Source organism: Onychomys torridus, chromosome X (assembly GCF_903995425.1).
Source record: "Onychomys torridus chromosome X, mOncTor1.1, whole genome shotgun sequence".
Taxonomy (NCBI): Eukaryota; Metazoa; Chordata; class Mammalia; order Rodentia; family Cricetidae; genus Onychomys; species Onychomys torridus.
Genome location: NC_050466.1, coordinates 17,137,517 through 17,155,295, shown reverse-complemented (window position 1 = coordinate 17,155,295; position 17,779 = coordinate 17,137,517). Strand labels below are relative to the sequence as shown.

At 40.8% G+C, this 17,779-nt stretch overlaps 1 protein-coding gene across 1 annotated transcript in view; it reads right to left on the bottom strand.

Annotated features, from left to right (window-relative positions):
- Il13ra1 (interleukin 13 receptor subunit alpha 1) overlaps positions 1-17,779 on the bottom strand; it is a 62,553-nt gene that overhangs the window by 7,423 nt on the left and 37,351 nt on the right. Inside the window, exons 7-10 of the mRNA XM_036174575.1 lie at positions 17,137-17,184; positions 16,735-16,867; positions 12,096-12,192; positions 8,740-8,824 (exon numbers count right to left, since the gene is read on the bottom strand). Of these exons, the coding sequence (XP_036030468.1) occupies positions 8,740-8,824; positions 12,096-12,192; positions 16,735-16,867; positions 17,137-17,184 (363 nt within the window). The remainder of the gene's footprint in view (positions 1-8,739; positions 8,825-12,095; positions 12,193-16,734; positions 16,868-17,136; positions 17,185-17,779) is intronic.

The following is a 17,779-nucleotide window of genomic DNA, read 5'->3' as shown; positions in this document are numbered from 1 at the left end:
GTTTTTAAAGAATTTCTTACACACGCTGTCACAAGCACCGTGAGTTCGTGTGTGCAGCTGCCCTGCTGTGTCTGGAAGACAGTTTCCTTTTGGTCACCCATCTTCAGCTTGTGCAATCTTTCTGCCCCCTCCTCCGCAATAATCCTTGAGCATTGGTAGTCCAGACCCAGAAAAACACACATCATGTTTTCTCTCATCTATGGATGTTAGCTCTGCATCTTCACATATGTGTGTTATTTGGAATACCCATAAAGGTCAGGAAATTACCTCCCAGGGGAAATGAACTTAAAGGGAAAAGAGACAGAATGCACTAGTATAAAGGGGTTAAAATTAATAATGGAACAGGAAGGGTTACCATGGGTAGGGGATGGGAAAACAGGCTAAAGGAAGGAGTACTTGGAGGGAAATTAATACTGCAGACGTTTAGAAAGGGTCATAACCTCCTACTGTAGAAGCTTCCTAATATATACATACACAATGCTGTGTTGGATAAGAAGAAAAGCAACTAGTGATGGCTCATAATTCTAATCTCAATGCTCAGGGGACTGAGGCAGGATGATTGCTAGGAATTTTAGGCTACCCTGGGCTGTATAGGGAGTTGAGAGCCTGGGCTGAGAAGAGATCCTCACACATACACACACACACACACACACACACACACACACACACACACACACACACACACCCCAAAACATTAAAAAAATGTTTCAATAAAGTGATACTGGATCACAAACAATCTGTAGGAACAATCTTTTCAATTGACTTTTTTATTCCAAAAAACTTAGATAGCTCTTTTAAAAAATTTTAGAATCATTTTATTTTATATGTCTATTTTGCTTGCATATATGTTGCGTGCACCATATATGTGTCTGGTGTCTGTAGAGGCCAGAAGAGGACATTGGATCCCCTGGACCTGGAGTTTCAGAGAGTTATAAGGTTATGCCATGTGGGTGCTGGGACCCAAATCCAGGTCCTCTGCAAGAGCAACAAGTGCTCTTAATCTATGAGCATCTCTCTAGCCCTAATACTCTAAAGATGTTTTATTGACTAATTTTATTCTTTGACAATTTCACACATGTATATATGAAGGAAGGACTCAGGAGTTCTTATCCCCATCTCTCCCCCCCACTGCTTACTATTTCCTACTGATAGATTCATGGAGAGGGGAGAGTCATTGGTTTTTAAATGGACACTCACTGGTGACCCTATCATGCTCCAATGTATGGTCCCAATCCAGTGGTAACACAGATGGCCCTGGTTAATCTAAAGAGGTCACAAAACAAACCCAAAACTCATGATACAGGAATGATGGGGAAAGGAGGGAGAGGAGTTGATTGAGGTGGGAAGGAGTGTGGGAGGCTGTAGGGCGAACTGCAATACAGAATACATGGCTGACTGTAACATAGAATACATTATATATTCTCTTTTTTAACCCTTTATCACCATGGTCTTTCTCTTAGCACAGCAGGTAATATGCCCACATAAAGGAGAAAGAATGAACACAAAGGCTTTCATCTAGTATTCAATTTTATGAATTTTATGCCAGCCCAATTTTAAAACCCATAAAATTATCAGACCACAATTCAATCCTTAATCTGCCATTTAAAATACAAGAAACAGGCCATCAACAATAGAATAGTGGTCAAAGAGGAAAAACATCACGGGTTTTTTATTGTTAAGCAATAAATTCAGGAGCATTATGGAACCTCAAATCTCAATTTAACATTATTTTCAAGTTTGATTAGAGTATTTCCCACAGTGTCTAGTGAAGTGAAGTAAGTTTCTAAGCATCTAAGCACCATACAAAAACACTGGTCTCTTGGACACAAATTAACCTATTTCACGCCCCAATCTTCTTCAGAGCAATAGTAAAAAGCAAAAGACTGAACAGTAAAATTGGAGATCCCCACATCTAAGAGCATTGTTGAATGTGGCATGAAAGGGGCTAATTTGAAACCATTTGTGGTGGCTATTAACCCAACTCCTCATTTTATAAACCACTAAAGGAAAAAATAAGCATGCATTCTACCCTTTTAGCAGGAACTGAGTTTCAGAACAGCCAAAGAGACTAGCTGACAACCAAAAAGCAATGCTTTACAGAAGGGTGCAGATTTATGCATGTACCTGAAAGGACAAAATGCGAAAACTGCCCTTTAACAACACCTAAAGGCTGAGTAAGGCAACAATATCTGCTGGTGTAAAAAGCATTAGCTGAAGGTTTGGCAGGGTGCTGCTGCACAATACCCAACAAAGTATCTCCAATGGCACAGGTCGAGGATGCAGGGGCGGAGCGGGGGATGTAGGTAACCTGAGGGAGTATGCTGTTATTGTCTTAAATACAGTGGTCATTCTTAGCCTCACTAAAGCTGGGATAATTGGATGCTATCTATCTCTAAAAAAATGAGACAACTGGAAAAATCCAAGCAGGGCCTGAGCCTTAGATCATATTAGGAATTCCTAATCGTTAAAGCACCATGATGGTGTCTTGGCTATAGAGGAAAGCATCCTTTGATTTTTTTAAAAGATATATACTAAAGTAAAAAAAAAAAATATTTGGAAGTTTAAAAGCTACCTTGTGATTAGGCATGGAAAAATGGCACGGCACAGTTGCCTGCCGAGAAGTGTGGGAAGAACAGTGTGATTTTTCTTTTTAATAAATACAAGCAACACAGATTCAAAAGAGAAACAATGCTCTCCGCAGTCCCTCCTCCACCCCTGAAAGGCCCGCAGCCCAATTAGTCACATGGAAAAGGCTATTAGCAAAGCAACAGGAAGAAGCAGTGTGGGCCAAACTGTTACTACGGTGACGAACAAAACAACATGAAAACACTAGAAACCTTAAGGAAAACTACACAGAAGATTTATTTGTGGCCACATCTAAATATGCTTTTAAAGCAGCATTATCGATGGCATTGGTGTGGAAGTAATGACTGTTTAAAAATCATATGGCTTCTTTCTTCAGATTAGGGTTGACATCTTTGGGCTACTTGGGTCTCATCCAGGTTTTCTAGTCACTCCTCTACCTTTGGAGACTTCTTGGTGGCCCCCAAAGTCTCCATTTCTAAAGTCAGGGTGTTAGAAGAGAATCTAGGATTTTGGGAATTTGTAATTAAAGGCAAGAATTAGGCATATAAACATCAGACAGCTTCTAAGATCATGTTTATTCGGTGAGTAAATGATATTAGCTGTGTCTCTATTGCATGTACATCACTTTGTGAAGACTACTTCTGTGTAAAGAAAGCAGACTACGGGGCCTATGAGATGGGCTCAGGGGGTGCTGGCCCTTGCTATTCAAGTCCAGAGACCTGAGTTCAACCCCTGGAACCCACATAATACTAAAAGGAGAGAACTAACTTCCCAAAGTTGTCCAACTGCCACATGTACATCCTCCCCCAACATACACATAATATTTTTTTTAGAAAAGCAGATTACTTATTTGCTTAAAAGCAGACAGAAAATTGTTCCCTGACCGTTGCCCATGTGTGACATTATTTTATTATACTTTTAGTTTGAAAAACCTGATTTTGTTTAATGATCTGCAGCCATCATGGGCGAAAATGTACACGCTTTCAGTGGTCCATCTTGTCAATGTATCTAGCCCACGAAATTACAGAATTATCTGACTCATCGGGACAAAAACAACATATTATCCTCTAGGCAGCAAATTGAAAAATCCCCGGCAATTTTCTTGTCTCTGAAAAAGATAATTGATCTGATTTTTGCCGTCAGTGTTGCTATCATTCACTTTATCACCCAGAACTGAAAACTTACAATTATTTTCTATTCTCCCTACCTTTCATCACCCACACAGAATCACCAAGTCAGAGTGCATTCCTTTAATAATGTGTCCTATTATCAGTCTCCTCTGCCACCACAGAAGTCCAAGTCTCCATTATCTCCCAAACTTGGATGACTACAATAGTCTTCCTCCTCATTAATGGCTTGTGCATGGTTTCTTTCATTGTAAAATAATGCATGCTTATTATAGGCAATTTGAAAATTTCAGGGAGATAGACAGAGAATATCAGCTACCCATAATCCCTCTGACCCAGTTCCTCCCACTCATTGTTCTATGTGTATCTAATATAGTTCTGTAAAAACTAGGATTGTGATTTACTAGATATTTATAATTTATTTTGTGCTCTGATAAGTGGGGTTTTCTTTCTTCTTTTCTTTTGAGATACTATTCTTTGAAACTTAACTTTTAAAAAAAATCAAGATGTTATTCCATATCTGTCTGTAGATAGAAAGCCTGACTGCAGCCATCTTAATTTATAAGTAAACTGTTCTTCTGCCTGAAAGCTGTTAACTTTTTACTATCCTTAGATAGGATACACTCCCAGTTCACTTTAGATGCTTTATCAAACTTTTCTGACACTTGGGCAGCCATACATGAGAATCAAATATTTCATCTGCTCATTGGAAATTCTATTATTTCATTAATTTTGCTTCTCATTTATCTGTTAAATTTTAATAAGTCATTATTTATATGTTAATTCAACTCAATTTATCTACTAATTCTCTTACTGTTTTCCTTATAGTATAATTTTGTTCTAGAAAATAAAATCAATTCTTAATTGTTGGCAACTCACTGGTTTCTAGGTTTTCATATTAGAACAAAATGATGCATGGGTCATTCTTGTGCTATTGTTTGGTTATTCCCTAAATATGTATTTCCAAGAGCTTAATTTATATGAGCAAAGATGCTTATTATATTGTTGTTGTCAAGAAAGGACACACAGGTTAAACACCTCTGATCCAAAAACCCAAGTTTTGAAATGTGCCAAAACCTGAAACTGTTTACACAGTGATATGATGATTTAAAGTTTCTGGATTTTGTCTGGGTGTGTTATTATATGCCTTTAATCCTAACACTAAGGAGGTAGGGCAGATGGATCTCCATGAGTTCAAGGCTAGCCTGGTCTACCTTGAGAGTTCCAGGCTAGTCAGGCTACATAGTGAGACCCTGTCAAAAAAGGTTCTGAACTTTGGATTTCTGATTTTCATATCAAACAGCAAAGTCTATGTAATATTCCAAAGTCTGAAAAAATACTTTTTTTTCCTCAAGCACTTTAGACAAGGGACACTCAACCTGTATGTAGGGCCACCAGCACTACATGACAAGTGCCACTTTCTTACCAACTTGTTAAGAACCAGATATTGTTTCTTTTTAGAAATGCGTTAGGCTAGCAGTTTACACCTTGTCTTAGTGGCTTTTCTATTGCTGCAGAGAGACACCGTGACCAAGGCAACTTACAGAAGAAAGAATTTAGAGAAGGCTTACAGTTCCAGAGGGTTAGAGTCACTGACCATTAGCAGACAGGTAGGCAGGCCTGGCACTGGAGCAGTAGCTAAGAGCTCATATCACAAGCATGAGGCAGAGTTAACTGAGCCTGGTGTAGGCTTGGAAAACCCAAATACAACCTCCACTACAAGGCCACACCTCATAATCCTTCTCAAACAGTTTCACAATCTGGGGACTGAGTATTCAAACATATGAGCCTATGGAGACCATTTTCATTCGAACTACCACATGACTCATTGATGCTTTGGTTGGCATGTACTGTGCATTTGGTATTTGCCCATAGACACTGGGCATTTGCATTGTGGCATTTTAGCTAGTCTCCATCCTTCTGAGAAGAGGAGCAAACCCAAATGTCTTTCCATGAGGCCAATGTGTGACAGCACAGTGGGACTGGAAATGGCAGAGTGGGGATGAATAGAAGAGTGCATGTTCTGCTACTATTCCAAATGGAAGGATTTTAAGTAAGTCACACAGGGCAAACCAAAACATATTGCTGCAAAGCAGGCCTACTTCCAGCTTGATGCCATGCATGTACTTCCTTTTTCTAATCCATCCTCCTAGAATGAGGATGATGTTCCTCAGTCCTGATACCTTCTCACTGCATACTATTCATAATACGATCCCAAGTCTTTTTCTCATAACACCCCTCTCCTGTCAAACCAACTTGTAGAAGGCAATGAGGTACTTGAGGACAAGCATTCTATCATACAGGAAGTAATGAAGCACAGGGGGAAAAAAGCAAGGGACCTCTAGAATCTCACTTCCTGCCAGCTGTGTGACTATGGCCAAGTTTCTAGACCTCACTGAGCCTCTAGTTCCTCATCTGGAAAAATCTCATTGCTGTGATAAAATTCTCCAGACAAAAGCAACTTAATGGAGAAAGAGTTATTCTAGCTCACAGCTCAAGGTCCAGTCCATCATAGCAGAGAATTCAAGGTAATAGGAGCTTGAAACAGCTGACCACCTCACATCTGCAAACAGAAACAGATGAATGCATGCTGATGCTCAGCTTGCTTTCTCTACCTTATACAGTCCAGGATCCACTGCCCAGGAAATAGTCTCATCCACAGTTAAAATGAGCCTTCTCGAATCAATTAATATAATCACGATAATAACCCCACAGGCATGTCCAAAGGCCTATCTCTCAGGTGATCCTAGATTCCAGCAAGTCAACAGCACAAACCATCACAAACACCTACACTATAGGGTGGTTCTGAGGATTCAATAAGGTAACATAGGCCAAGCACTCACTGCCCTCCCTGATGCACAGTAGATGCTCAATTACTGCTTCCAGCATCTATTAGAGTAGTTGTTGAAATGAAGAACAATATGGCATACAGGTTGTTTTACCAGGACAGGAATCACCTACTGCCTCTTTTTAAATATGAAGATTTGTAGGATTCACTCCCAACTTGTTGCCAGAATTTCTGGAGACAGAGCCCAGGAACCTGTACTTCTTTCGAGAATTCTAGTTGACTATGATTCAACTAGAGTTAAAGGACCACTAGTTGCCACATTAACCTATGCTATACAATCTCTCTTGTAGACTGCTGGACCTACCTCCCCAGTGGTACCCTGGCCTGGGCATTACCACTCTCTACAAAAGTGATCTCCTTTTAAAAATTAAAGTGCTCCACAAGAATCTTTCTCTGATAGCCTGTCAGCCTCCCTGCTTCCTGTCCCTAGCCAAATAGCATCATTGCCAGTATGAGTAATCTGTTATTATGAGAATCAACAATAAATTCATATTATTGTCAAAAGCACTACTCATTGCTAACATGCATTAAGCATGTCTAAAGTGTGAGGCATGCTAACTAGTTTTTATTGTTATTGTGCTCTATATTGGATTTAATCCACATGAGACAGGTGCTACTCCTACTACCACTTTATAAATGGGAAAACCAAGTTACAGAAAGGCTAAGCAAGTGACCTAAGGTCAAAAAGACAGTAAATGACACAGTGGATAGCTGAATCCAGACATTGCGACTCCAGAATCCAGGCTATTATCTAGCACACTACAGTGTTTCTCTAAATGAACTGCCCTATGTCCATTATTACTAATTTAAGCTATCTACAGTGCTATTAATATTTATTTATTTCATACATGTTCTTCATTATCTCATTAGAGTAAATGCATTTATCAAAGAAACCTCAAATTCTTGTGTACCCATGTCTTAAGTCTCCACCCACAGGGTGTAGCATGAAAGTCTGCAGGCAACCAACAGTTGGTATGGGTCTGTTCTGTTTCTATGTGCTTAGGGTCCAGCTTTCCAATGAATAAAGTGCATCTTAACTGTTAATCCTATCTGTATTTACCTCATCAACATTTGAAAAGTGTGTAAAAGTTGAAGGCCTGTCCATTAAGTTAGTTTCCCAAAGGCTCTTCCTCCTGTGTGTGTAGATAAAATATCTTATTCCTCAAAAAGACAACTTAGTCAGTAACCTGAGACAGACAGGGTGTTCTGAAAATTTCTTGGCTTATATGCTTGGCCAGATAGCCAATATTTTAAATCAACTCTTTCATCATTTAGATCAAGTATAGTCTAAAATATCCAAGTTTGGCCATTTGCTGAGTAAACATGAGGATCTAAGTTTGAAATATAATAAACATCCATTTTAAAATATAGGCAGGCTGGAGAGATGGCTCAGAGGTTAAGAGCACTGACTGCTCTTCCAGAGGTCCTGAGTTCAATTCCCAGCAACCACATGGTGGCTCACAACCATGAGATCTGGTGCCCTCTTCTGGCCTGCAGTCATACATACTGTATACATAATAATAATAAATAAATAAATAAATCTTTAAAAAGATGGGCATGGCTGCTGATGCGTGAAACCCCAGTGCTGTGGAGGGCACGGACAAGGGGATCATCTGTTGCCAAACAGCCTCACTTCAGGTTCAGTGGTGATCCCTTTTGCAAAGGAATAAGGCAGAGATTGATAGAGTAAGCACACTAGCCCCAAAATACTCCTCTGGCCTCAACATGTATAACTCCCCCAACACATGCATGCATACATACAAAAAAGCAATATGAAGAATTCTGATACATGATACAAAATGCTAAACCTTGAAAACATGATGCTAAATAAAACAAACCAAACTCAGTGAGACAAATATTGCATGATTTCATATGCATATATACGAGATAACCTAGAATACACAGAAACACCGAGCAGAACATAGAAAGAATAGTAGTTGCCTAGGGGAAAGGATAAGAGAACAAGAAGTTAGCATTTGGTGAGTTACAGTTTCCACCAAGGATAGTGAGCAAGGTCTAGAAGTAGATGCTGATGGTGGTTGTAAAACACAGAAATTGTATTGGAGGGTACTGAACTATATACTTAAAATGGTTGGAATAATCAATTTCATGTTATGTGTGCCATATGTTTTCCAAATTTCATACCCTATTACAATCCCCCAAGGAGGCAGTGCTTACCAGGGTATCATCATTCTGGTCTCCAAACATTTCTTTAAAAATCTTGCCAGGATCAGGAATTGGAGGAAATATAATGATCTTGAGCCTTTAAGAAAAGAGATTTTTTTGGGGATCAGACCTCCCAGTGCACAGAAGTCTCTCACATAAAAGACAGCTATATTAAAAACAGGCATGCAAAAGTCACAGTACACAAGTCACTTTTAGTAATGAGGGAATTGTGAAAAACATGTTTAAATGGCTATGGGAAATCAGTGTCTTAAGAGCACCAAATCTGCAGAGAGGAAATAAGGAACCAACTTAATGGGTGGATCATTGTGAGTTCAAGGCCAGCCTGGTCTACATAGAGATTCCCAGACCAGCCATGGCTACATTGTGAGGTCCTGTCTCAAAATTAAAATAAAATAATGGGGCATAATTGCAGCAGATAAGTTTTCTTTTTAGAATTTTGAGAATATACATATTAGTCTAATGGCACAGACCTGTAATGTCAGCTACTCAGGAGCTTGAGGCAGGAGGGCCGTTAAGTTCAAAGCTTGCCTGAGCTATAGGGTAAGTTGAAGGCCAGCCTAAGTAACTTAGAGCCTGTCTTAATAAGAAGTGGGTTGGGGATATAGCTTAGTGGTTATAGTGCTTGCTTACAGCACGTGCCAGAGCTTAGGTTCAATGCTCAGCACTGTGGAAAAAAAAAATCTCTTGTCTTTTTTTGTTATTTTTTGTTTGCTTGGCTGGTCGGTTTTTGCATTTAAACAGCACCTCATGTTGCTCAAGCTGTCCACATACTTGACACACAGCTCAGGCTGGCCTTGAACTTCTGATTCTTTTGTCTCTACCTCCCAAGTGCTAGGATTACAGGCATGTACCACTTCACACAGCCAAAATCTGATCATTTTTTACTGCTCCCATTTTTTCAATCCTAGCCACATCCTCAGGCCCCTCCTCTCCTCTCTCTCTTGTGGGCCTGCCTCACCTTTCAGGTTGTGTCTTCCAGTGTACCCCATGGTTTTGCCCTAAGTCCTCCTGAATCTCCATCTAAGTGCTTGATTTAGTCAGTTTAACCCTATTCCATGACATGACTCCCCAAATGTCATCTCTACCTTAGAGCTCTTCCTTAAAGTCCAGGTCCATGTATACTGTTGTCCACTGTTCACATCTACTTGGATACTTACTAGGCATCTCTAACAATGGCTTAAAAACTGAAATCCTCCCCTTTCTCTTCAAGGTAGCTCTTGTCATAGCTTTTTTCCATCTTGAGAAAAGTCATTGACACTTCAAGGCCAAACTCTGGAATGTTCAGTTTCCCTCATACCTCCATAAGTTATTAGCCATTAGCAATTCTTGTTAATTTGGGCTTTCAAAATAAATCCCACACTGATCTAACCACTTCTTCTTCCATGCCTAAATCTCTAGTACAGATTGCTTTCAATATGTGTAGTGTTGAATGTCTTTAACCCCAGCACTCCGGAGACAGAGACAAATGGATCTCTGTGAGTTCAAGGCCAGCCTGATCTACAAAAAGAATTCCAGGCCAGCCAAGGCAACATAGTAAAAACCTGTCTCAAAACAAAACAAAAAAAACAAACAACCAAAAAAAATATAGACTGTTCTTTCATGCTTCCTTCCAGACATTAATGTCCTCTATCTAATATACCTAATTCTATTCTTGCCCAAACAAAGTCTTTAATAGTCACATGATCCTATACATAACAGTACAACAGACCACACAAATCCTCTGCTTAGGGTATTCCAAGGTCTCTTACCATACCTACCTGGTCCTATCTGAAAGCTTCTCCAGCCTCATCTCTGACCACTCTCCCTCACCCCGTCTCTTCCAGCCACATATGACAAGTTCATTTCAGACCCTGAGTCTTGTTTTTTCCTTGGTCTGGACAAATATTTGAATGGCTCATGCCCTTATTTTATGAGTCTCTCGTTAAATGATCATCTTCTTGGCGAGGACATCACTGGTCACCTTATTGAAATGAGTCTCCTATCACTGCCTACCTCTACCTCCTGCCAACCTGATTTCCTACTATGTATGCGTACTATCCACTATAAAAATATAGATATGGCCTGTGTTCTATTCACTGCCATAAGCCTGGCACTTCGAATAGTAGCTAGCATATAAATGGATATCGAACATACAATGTTAAAATAATGCTAACGCTTTGGTTCTAGGCCCAGATCAATACTTTCATTCCAATCTTGAGTATCTACTATAAGAGCAGCAATCTCCTCTATACTGGGAAGAGAATAAAACATCCTTTCTCTTTTTTGACACATGGTCTCACAGAGCTGATGGTGGCCTTGAGTTCAGTGTATAGCTAAGATTACTTAAACCCCTGCTTCTCCATTCCCCCACCTCCCAAGTGTTGGGATTATAGGTGTGCACCACTGTGCTCAGCAATAAAAGCACTCTTACGGAATGAAGAGCATATGTTAGGGATAATCTGGCAGAGTTTTCTTTCCTGTGGCATCAAGTAGCAGCCTGCTTTCCATTAACACTTGATAAGTTGTTTTATTAGCAATAGATTTCATTTCTTATTTTCATTTTCTTTGTTGGTGCTGGAAATTCAACCAGAGTCTCAAACATGCTAACTGCATGTCCTACTGCTGAGCTCCACTCCTGGACCCAACTTCTTTTTATTTTTAATTGTGCATGAGGTCTGGAGGGAACACACATGTGGGTGAACATGCCACTGTGCACATATAAAGGTCAGAGGACAATGTTGTAGAAATGGTTCTTTCCTCAAACATTTACATGGGTTCCAAGGGTCAAGCTTACATCACCAAGCTTATTCAGTAAGTGCCTTTACCCAGTGAGATATCTTGTTAGCCTCTTTAATTCCCTATTTCTAAAAGCTCATTCCAAGAGTTGTTAACTACCTGTGGATAAATCAGGTACTGAAAAGAGTCAATGTACATAGCACAGGGACTATTTAGCAATGGTTTTTTTTTCCTTTTTTTTAAATTAAAAAAAATTTTCCATTCATTTTACACACCAATCGAAGATCCCCCTCCTCCCTCCTCCCATGCCCCCAGCCTCCCCCTCCCAACCCACCCCCCACTCCTCCCCACAAGAAGGCAAGGCCTCCCATGGGGAGGCACATCCAGTAGAGGCAAGTCCAAGCCCTTCCCCCTGCCTCAAGCCTGCTGGAGCAGTGCTGTGGGAAATTCACTTGATGTTTCCTTTACCACAAATTGGGCACAATGATTTGCCTGTCATTTCTGCAAAAGTTATGCATGATTGCAGTTGTGCAAAAAATATGAGGCAAATAATCCATCAGCATAAAGAGTAGTAATAAGCACAGCACCCAGGCTAGCAGGAACTGTCAAACCTGCCTGGGCAGGTGACTTACCTTTTCAGGTAAAGAAGAAGGACAGTGATTGCCCCTGCAACAATGACTGGAATGATGAGTAGCATGGTTATGTAGAATGTGGAGTTCGGCTCCTTACCTACGCAATAGAAAGCAAGCATGAAGACATGAGATCTACAAGCTCTTTTTTCGTAATGAAGCAGGCGACAATTCTATTTGCTAGTGAGAGCAGATATTTCTTTCCTATGCCTCAATCCATTTTCCTCAAATTCTTCAATTATCTTATAATAGTTTGAACAGTTATCCTGCTCTGATGCCTGAGCTTTCTAGATGAGTAAAGACCTTAAGGATTGTTTGCAACCAGGGCATCCTAACTTGTTTTAGACAGCATTAAATAAAAAAAAATTCCATATCTATTAACTCTATTAACAATGACTGTCCTTTCTTTCATTTTTTTTTCAAGACAGGGTTTCTCTGTGTAACAGCTCTGTCCTGGAACTCGTTCTGTAGATCAGGCCAACCTTGAACTCACAAAGATCTGTCTGCCTCTGCCTCCCAAGTGCTAGGAAAAGGCATGCACCACCACTGCCCAGCTTGACTGTCCTTTCTTACTGTTTACTTAAAGACTTATTATCATACTTTCTTACTGCCCACTACTGAATCCTTAAATAAATTCTATCAACTACCACCATTATGGTTCTTAAAGAGTGCCTCCCCTCTATGTCTGGTACCATATCAGGTGCTCTGACATACTTACCGCTGAGCTATTCTATCTGCTAGACAATATTATCTCAGATCTGTGCAGGAGATAAGGCTCAGGCAGGCTTCAAATACAGACCTGTCCAATTCCAAACTCTGTTTTTCTACACCTAACACATGGAAGGCTACTTATCTATTTCTAGGTTCATCTTTCCCACAAGGGCATGGGGATCTAGAAAGTGTCATCAGGACCTAAAGTCTTTGCTTTAGGGAAGTTCTAAAATGACCCCAAATGATTTCTGCCTCCCAGTGATCATACTCTTATATGTTTGTATAATCCTTCTTCTTAACGTGGGCTGTACTAATTGACTCGCATCTAAATAACAGAACAGCACCAGTGCCAGTCAATTATTTCCAGGATAAGTGATGGTGGACCATGATTTTCACAAAGCTGCTCTCTTACATACCCTTTCTTGCTAGGAATGTTCACCCGGGAAAGCTGATTTCTATGTCAGAAGGAAGCCCTGCAGAGAGGCCTAAGGGGACAGGGAACTAATATATATATATATGTATGTATGTATTTCTATTAGTTTCCCACTGCGGCAGATTATAGAAAGCTAGATGCTTGGAAAAAAACCTGAACTTTCTTCTGGAGGTAAAAAGCTCAAAATCAAGATACTGGCAAGGCCATGCTCCTTCTGTGTGCTCTGACATGCTTACCGCTGATCTATTCTATCTCCCACTTTCCGCTTCCCCCAGCCTCTGGTAGCTAGCTCCCACAGTCTTTGGAGTTTCTTGGTTATGGCTACTTGACTCCAGCATCCTCCTCCATTTTCACACGACTTTCCCCTTAGCGTCTCTTTGTGCTACCTCTTCTTCTTTTCTTCCCCTTCAGTATGCCTAGAAGTGGGATACTGAAGCAGGATACTGGGATACTCTCCAGTCTCTGACAAGCCTTTGGATGCGATTACAGTCCCACTTGCAATCAGTCCTAATGCAACCGTGTGAAGCCTCTAGCTAAACTACACTGGTCTCCTGACCTAGAGAAACTGGCATGTGGTAGGTCTCTGCTATTGTAAGCTATTAAAGTTTGGTGTTGGAGGGAGGGGGGAGGACAGGGGAACCCATGGCTGATATGTAAAATTAAATTAAATTATAAAATAAAATATACAATATATATAAAAAGTTTGCTGTCAATTTGTTTTGTTTTTCTGGGTTTTTTTATTTTATTTCTTCTTGAGACAGAGTCTCACACTGTAGCCCAGGCTGATTTATGATTCACCATGCAGCCATGGCTGGCCTCAAACTCATGCCAATCTCCCTGCCTAGACACCTTGAGTTCTGAAATTACAGATATTAGCCACCATTCTTAGATAGTGTTGTACTTTGTTCTGCAACAACAGATAACTAATACAACCATATCTGACACACAGCTTTTTCTGTCTCTCAATGAATACAGAATGACATTCTTCAAAAACCCATTCCTCTTACTCTTTTTTTTTCTTTTTTTTTCTTTATTATTATGTGTTTTAATTTTATACATCAGCCATGGGTTCCCCTGTCCTCCCCCCTCCTGCCCCCACCCCCACCTCCCCCCCAGCCCCTCCCCTCCATTCCCATGTCCTCCAGGACCAAGACACCCCTGGGGATTCATTTAAACCTGGTGGATTCAGTACAGGCAGGTCCTGTCACCTCCTTCCAGACTGAGCAAAGTGTCCCTGTGTAAGCCCAAGGTTCCAAACAGTCAGCTCATGCACTAAGGACAGGTCCTGGCCCCACAGACTGGGTGCCTCCCAAACAGATCAAGCTATTCAATTGTCTCACTTATCCAGAGGGCCTGATCCAGTTGGGGGCTCCATAGCCTTTGGTTCATAATTCATGTGCTTCCATTCATTTGGATATTTGTCCCTGTGCTTTTTGCAATCTTGGATTCAACAATTCACACTCTTGTAGACCCTCCTCTTTTTTGACAGTTGGACACCTGGAGCTCCACCTGGGGCCTGGCTGAGGATCTCTGCATCCACTTCCATCAGTTATTGGATGAGAGTTCCAAGACGACTGTTAGGGTGTTTAGTCATCTGATCACCAGACTAGGTCAGATCAGGCTTTCTCTCGACCATTGCCAGCAGACTACAGAGGATATATCATTGTGGATTTCTGGGGACCTCTAGAGCACTCTGCCTATTCCTGTTCTCATGTGGTATTCATTTATCATGGTCTGTTATTCCTTATTCTCCCTTTCTGTCCTTGATCCAGCTAGGATCTCCTGCTCCCCTAAGCTTTCTTTCCCTCAAATCTTGCCCTTCATTAGTCCCACTGTCGTCCAGGTTGTTCATGTAGATCTCATCCATTTCTCTGTCATTGGGTGATCCTTGGGTCTTTCCCAGGGTCCCGTTTTCTAGGTAGCCTCCCTGGAGTTGTGTAGCAGTCTAGTCATCTTTGTTTTACATCTAGTATCCTCCTATGAGTAAGTACATACCATGTTTGTTCTTTTGAGTCTGGGTTACCAGCTGTAGCACTCTTGGGCATATACCCAAGGAATGCTCAATCATACCACAAGGGCATTTGCTCAGCTATGTTCGTATCAGCTTTGTTTGTAATAGCCAGAACCTGGAAACAACCTAGATGCCCTTCAATTGAAGAATGGATAAAGAAAATATGGTACATATACACAATGGAGTACTACTCAGCAGAGATAAACAATGACATCATTAGGTTTGCAGGCAAATGTATGGATCTAGAAAAAATCCTCTTACTCTTTTAACAGCTGTTTAAAAAGTCTCATTTTGGTTCTATATTGCCCCTAGTGGCCACCAAAAGAAAAGTTCCTCTTCTACCTAGCAATGAATTAAACAAAGAATTCAACAGCTATGCCTTCTCAAAGTTACTTCATGTACAGTTCCATGGCCATTTTGAGGTTCTTCAACATCCTCATTACCCTTTCAATGACAGATGCCAGTCAGTGATTGTATCTCCTACAATGTGATGCTGCACACACAGACTGAGAAAGGTGTTCCCACGTATTCATTCTCTCTCTCTCTCTCTCTCTCTCTCTCTCTCTCTCTCTCTGTGTGTGTGTGTGTGTGTGTGTGTGTGTGTGTGTGTGTGTGTGTGTGTGTGTGTTTGCATGTCAAGTGCAAATGTTTAAGTAAGTAGGAACCAGAGTTAATGTCAGGTGTCTTCCTTTATTGCTTTGTACCTTATTTTTAAAGACAGAGTCCCTCACTAAACCTGAAGTCCACCAATTCATCTAGATTAGCTGGCCAGGAAGCTCAGGAATCCTCCTGCCCCTACCTCCTGAGTACTAGGATTACAAGTATGTACCACCATCCTAAGCTTTTTGGAAGTAGGTGCTAGGGATTGAACTCAGGTCCTCATGCTTACATGGCAAGCACTTTACCAAATGAGCTGTGTCCTCAGCCCTACTTCATACTTGTAATGGGGATGGACACTGATGCCCCACTCTGCAACACTATCTATATGACCTGTGAGCCACACCAGCACTATTATCCAAGACTGCACATGCATTTTCTCTGACATTCAACTCCACAATTCAAACAGGTCTTTCTCATCCTTTATTTGAGCATGGCCTGCTCAGCATAGCTACTAACAAGGCTTATCTTTATTAAATACCACCAAGACACTCCTGAGTCTATCAACTAGCATCCAGGAGAGTTCTCTGGCATGGTACAACCTGAAGATTTGATGGTGCCTGCCTTCTGTGGTTTTGTTCCGGTTGCTGATAAAGATGGAGATGGGGCAGAGGTGAGGATAACACCCTGTGGATTGTGGTCTCCTAAAGAACTGTAGGTTGTCCATTAACCCTGGGTGATTTGACAGCAATCAAATGGAAAGGAAGGGTGCCTTTGAAATACTCTCTGGCATCAAGGAAGAATGGCAGCCCCTTTCCCAATCTCCTTGTGCTTCAACTTTGTTCCCAGCCGTCAGTGTTTCACACTGTAACAGCAGTGTGCTCTCTTACCTACACTCAGTGCTTCGCTCCAGGTGCTCCACAGGTGGTTGTCATCAAAGCACAACTTGTTTGTTTTGATTCTTACTCTGACTGTGTAGACAGCATCAGGAAGAACACCAGGGAGTATGAAACAACTTGTACCCTTCAATATAAAGTAGAAATGCACAAAAAGTATTATCAGTTTATTCCCTTTAGCTCTGCTGTTGAATTATAATAATTGGCAAAATTCTGTATGTGATTAAGACTTGGATTACAATTCAGATTATATGACTCTGACTCCTGAAAAACATTGGCAATATCCCACAGAACAAAACATTTTGCTGAGCATTTCAAATTTATACTGTGTCTGACCTTCCCCACCCCCAGTTACTTGGTGTCCAAGCCCAAAGAACAAAAGCTGAATTTACTGACCTCCATGTTTCTTTCAGATCCTGAATTCTGGCATTTGTCTTCTTCAACCTTGAAAAAAAATGAGTTCGAAAATTTAAAAATGTTTTATGTCTTTTAGCCACTTCTAACAAGCTTTCCTTACATCCTGTGAAAAGGACATGTGGGCTGGAGAGATGTCTCAGCAGCTAGGAGCACTTGCTGCTCTTCCAGAGGGCCAAAGTTTGGTTCCCAACACCCATGTTAGGGAGGTCGCAACAGTCTATAACTCCAGTTCCAGGAAATCTAACACCTCTGGCACCTTCATTCATATGCATATACCCGTACAGAGTCACACATAATTAAAAATCATACAGAATTTAAAGAAATAAAAGAGAAATGTGTACAGTGGAGAAATGCTGCTCTTTTTATTAAGCAGTGTTGTGTATATTACATATCCCTGGGAATAAAAAATTCTTTCCCTATACCTCACACTATTCACGAGACCAATTTCAAGTATGCTGCAGATGTCAATAAATGAACAAAAGGACTGAGTAGAAGGCTCAATGGTTAAGTGCTCACCATTTGAGCACAAGGACTAGAGTTCAGATCAGCAGAGCACAGGAAACACTGGCTGGGTGGATGTGGCATCCACCTATAATTCCAGCTCTAGAAAGATGGAGAAAAG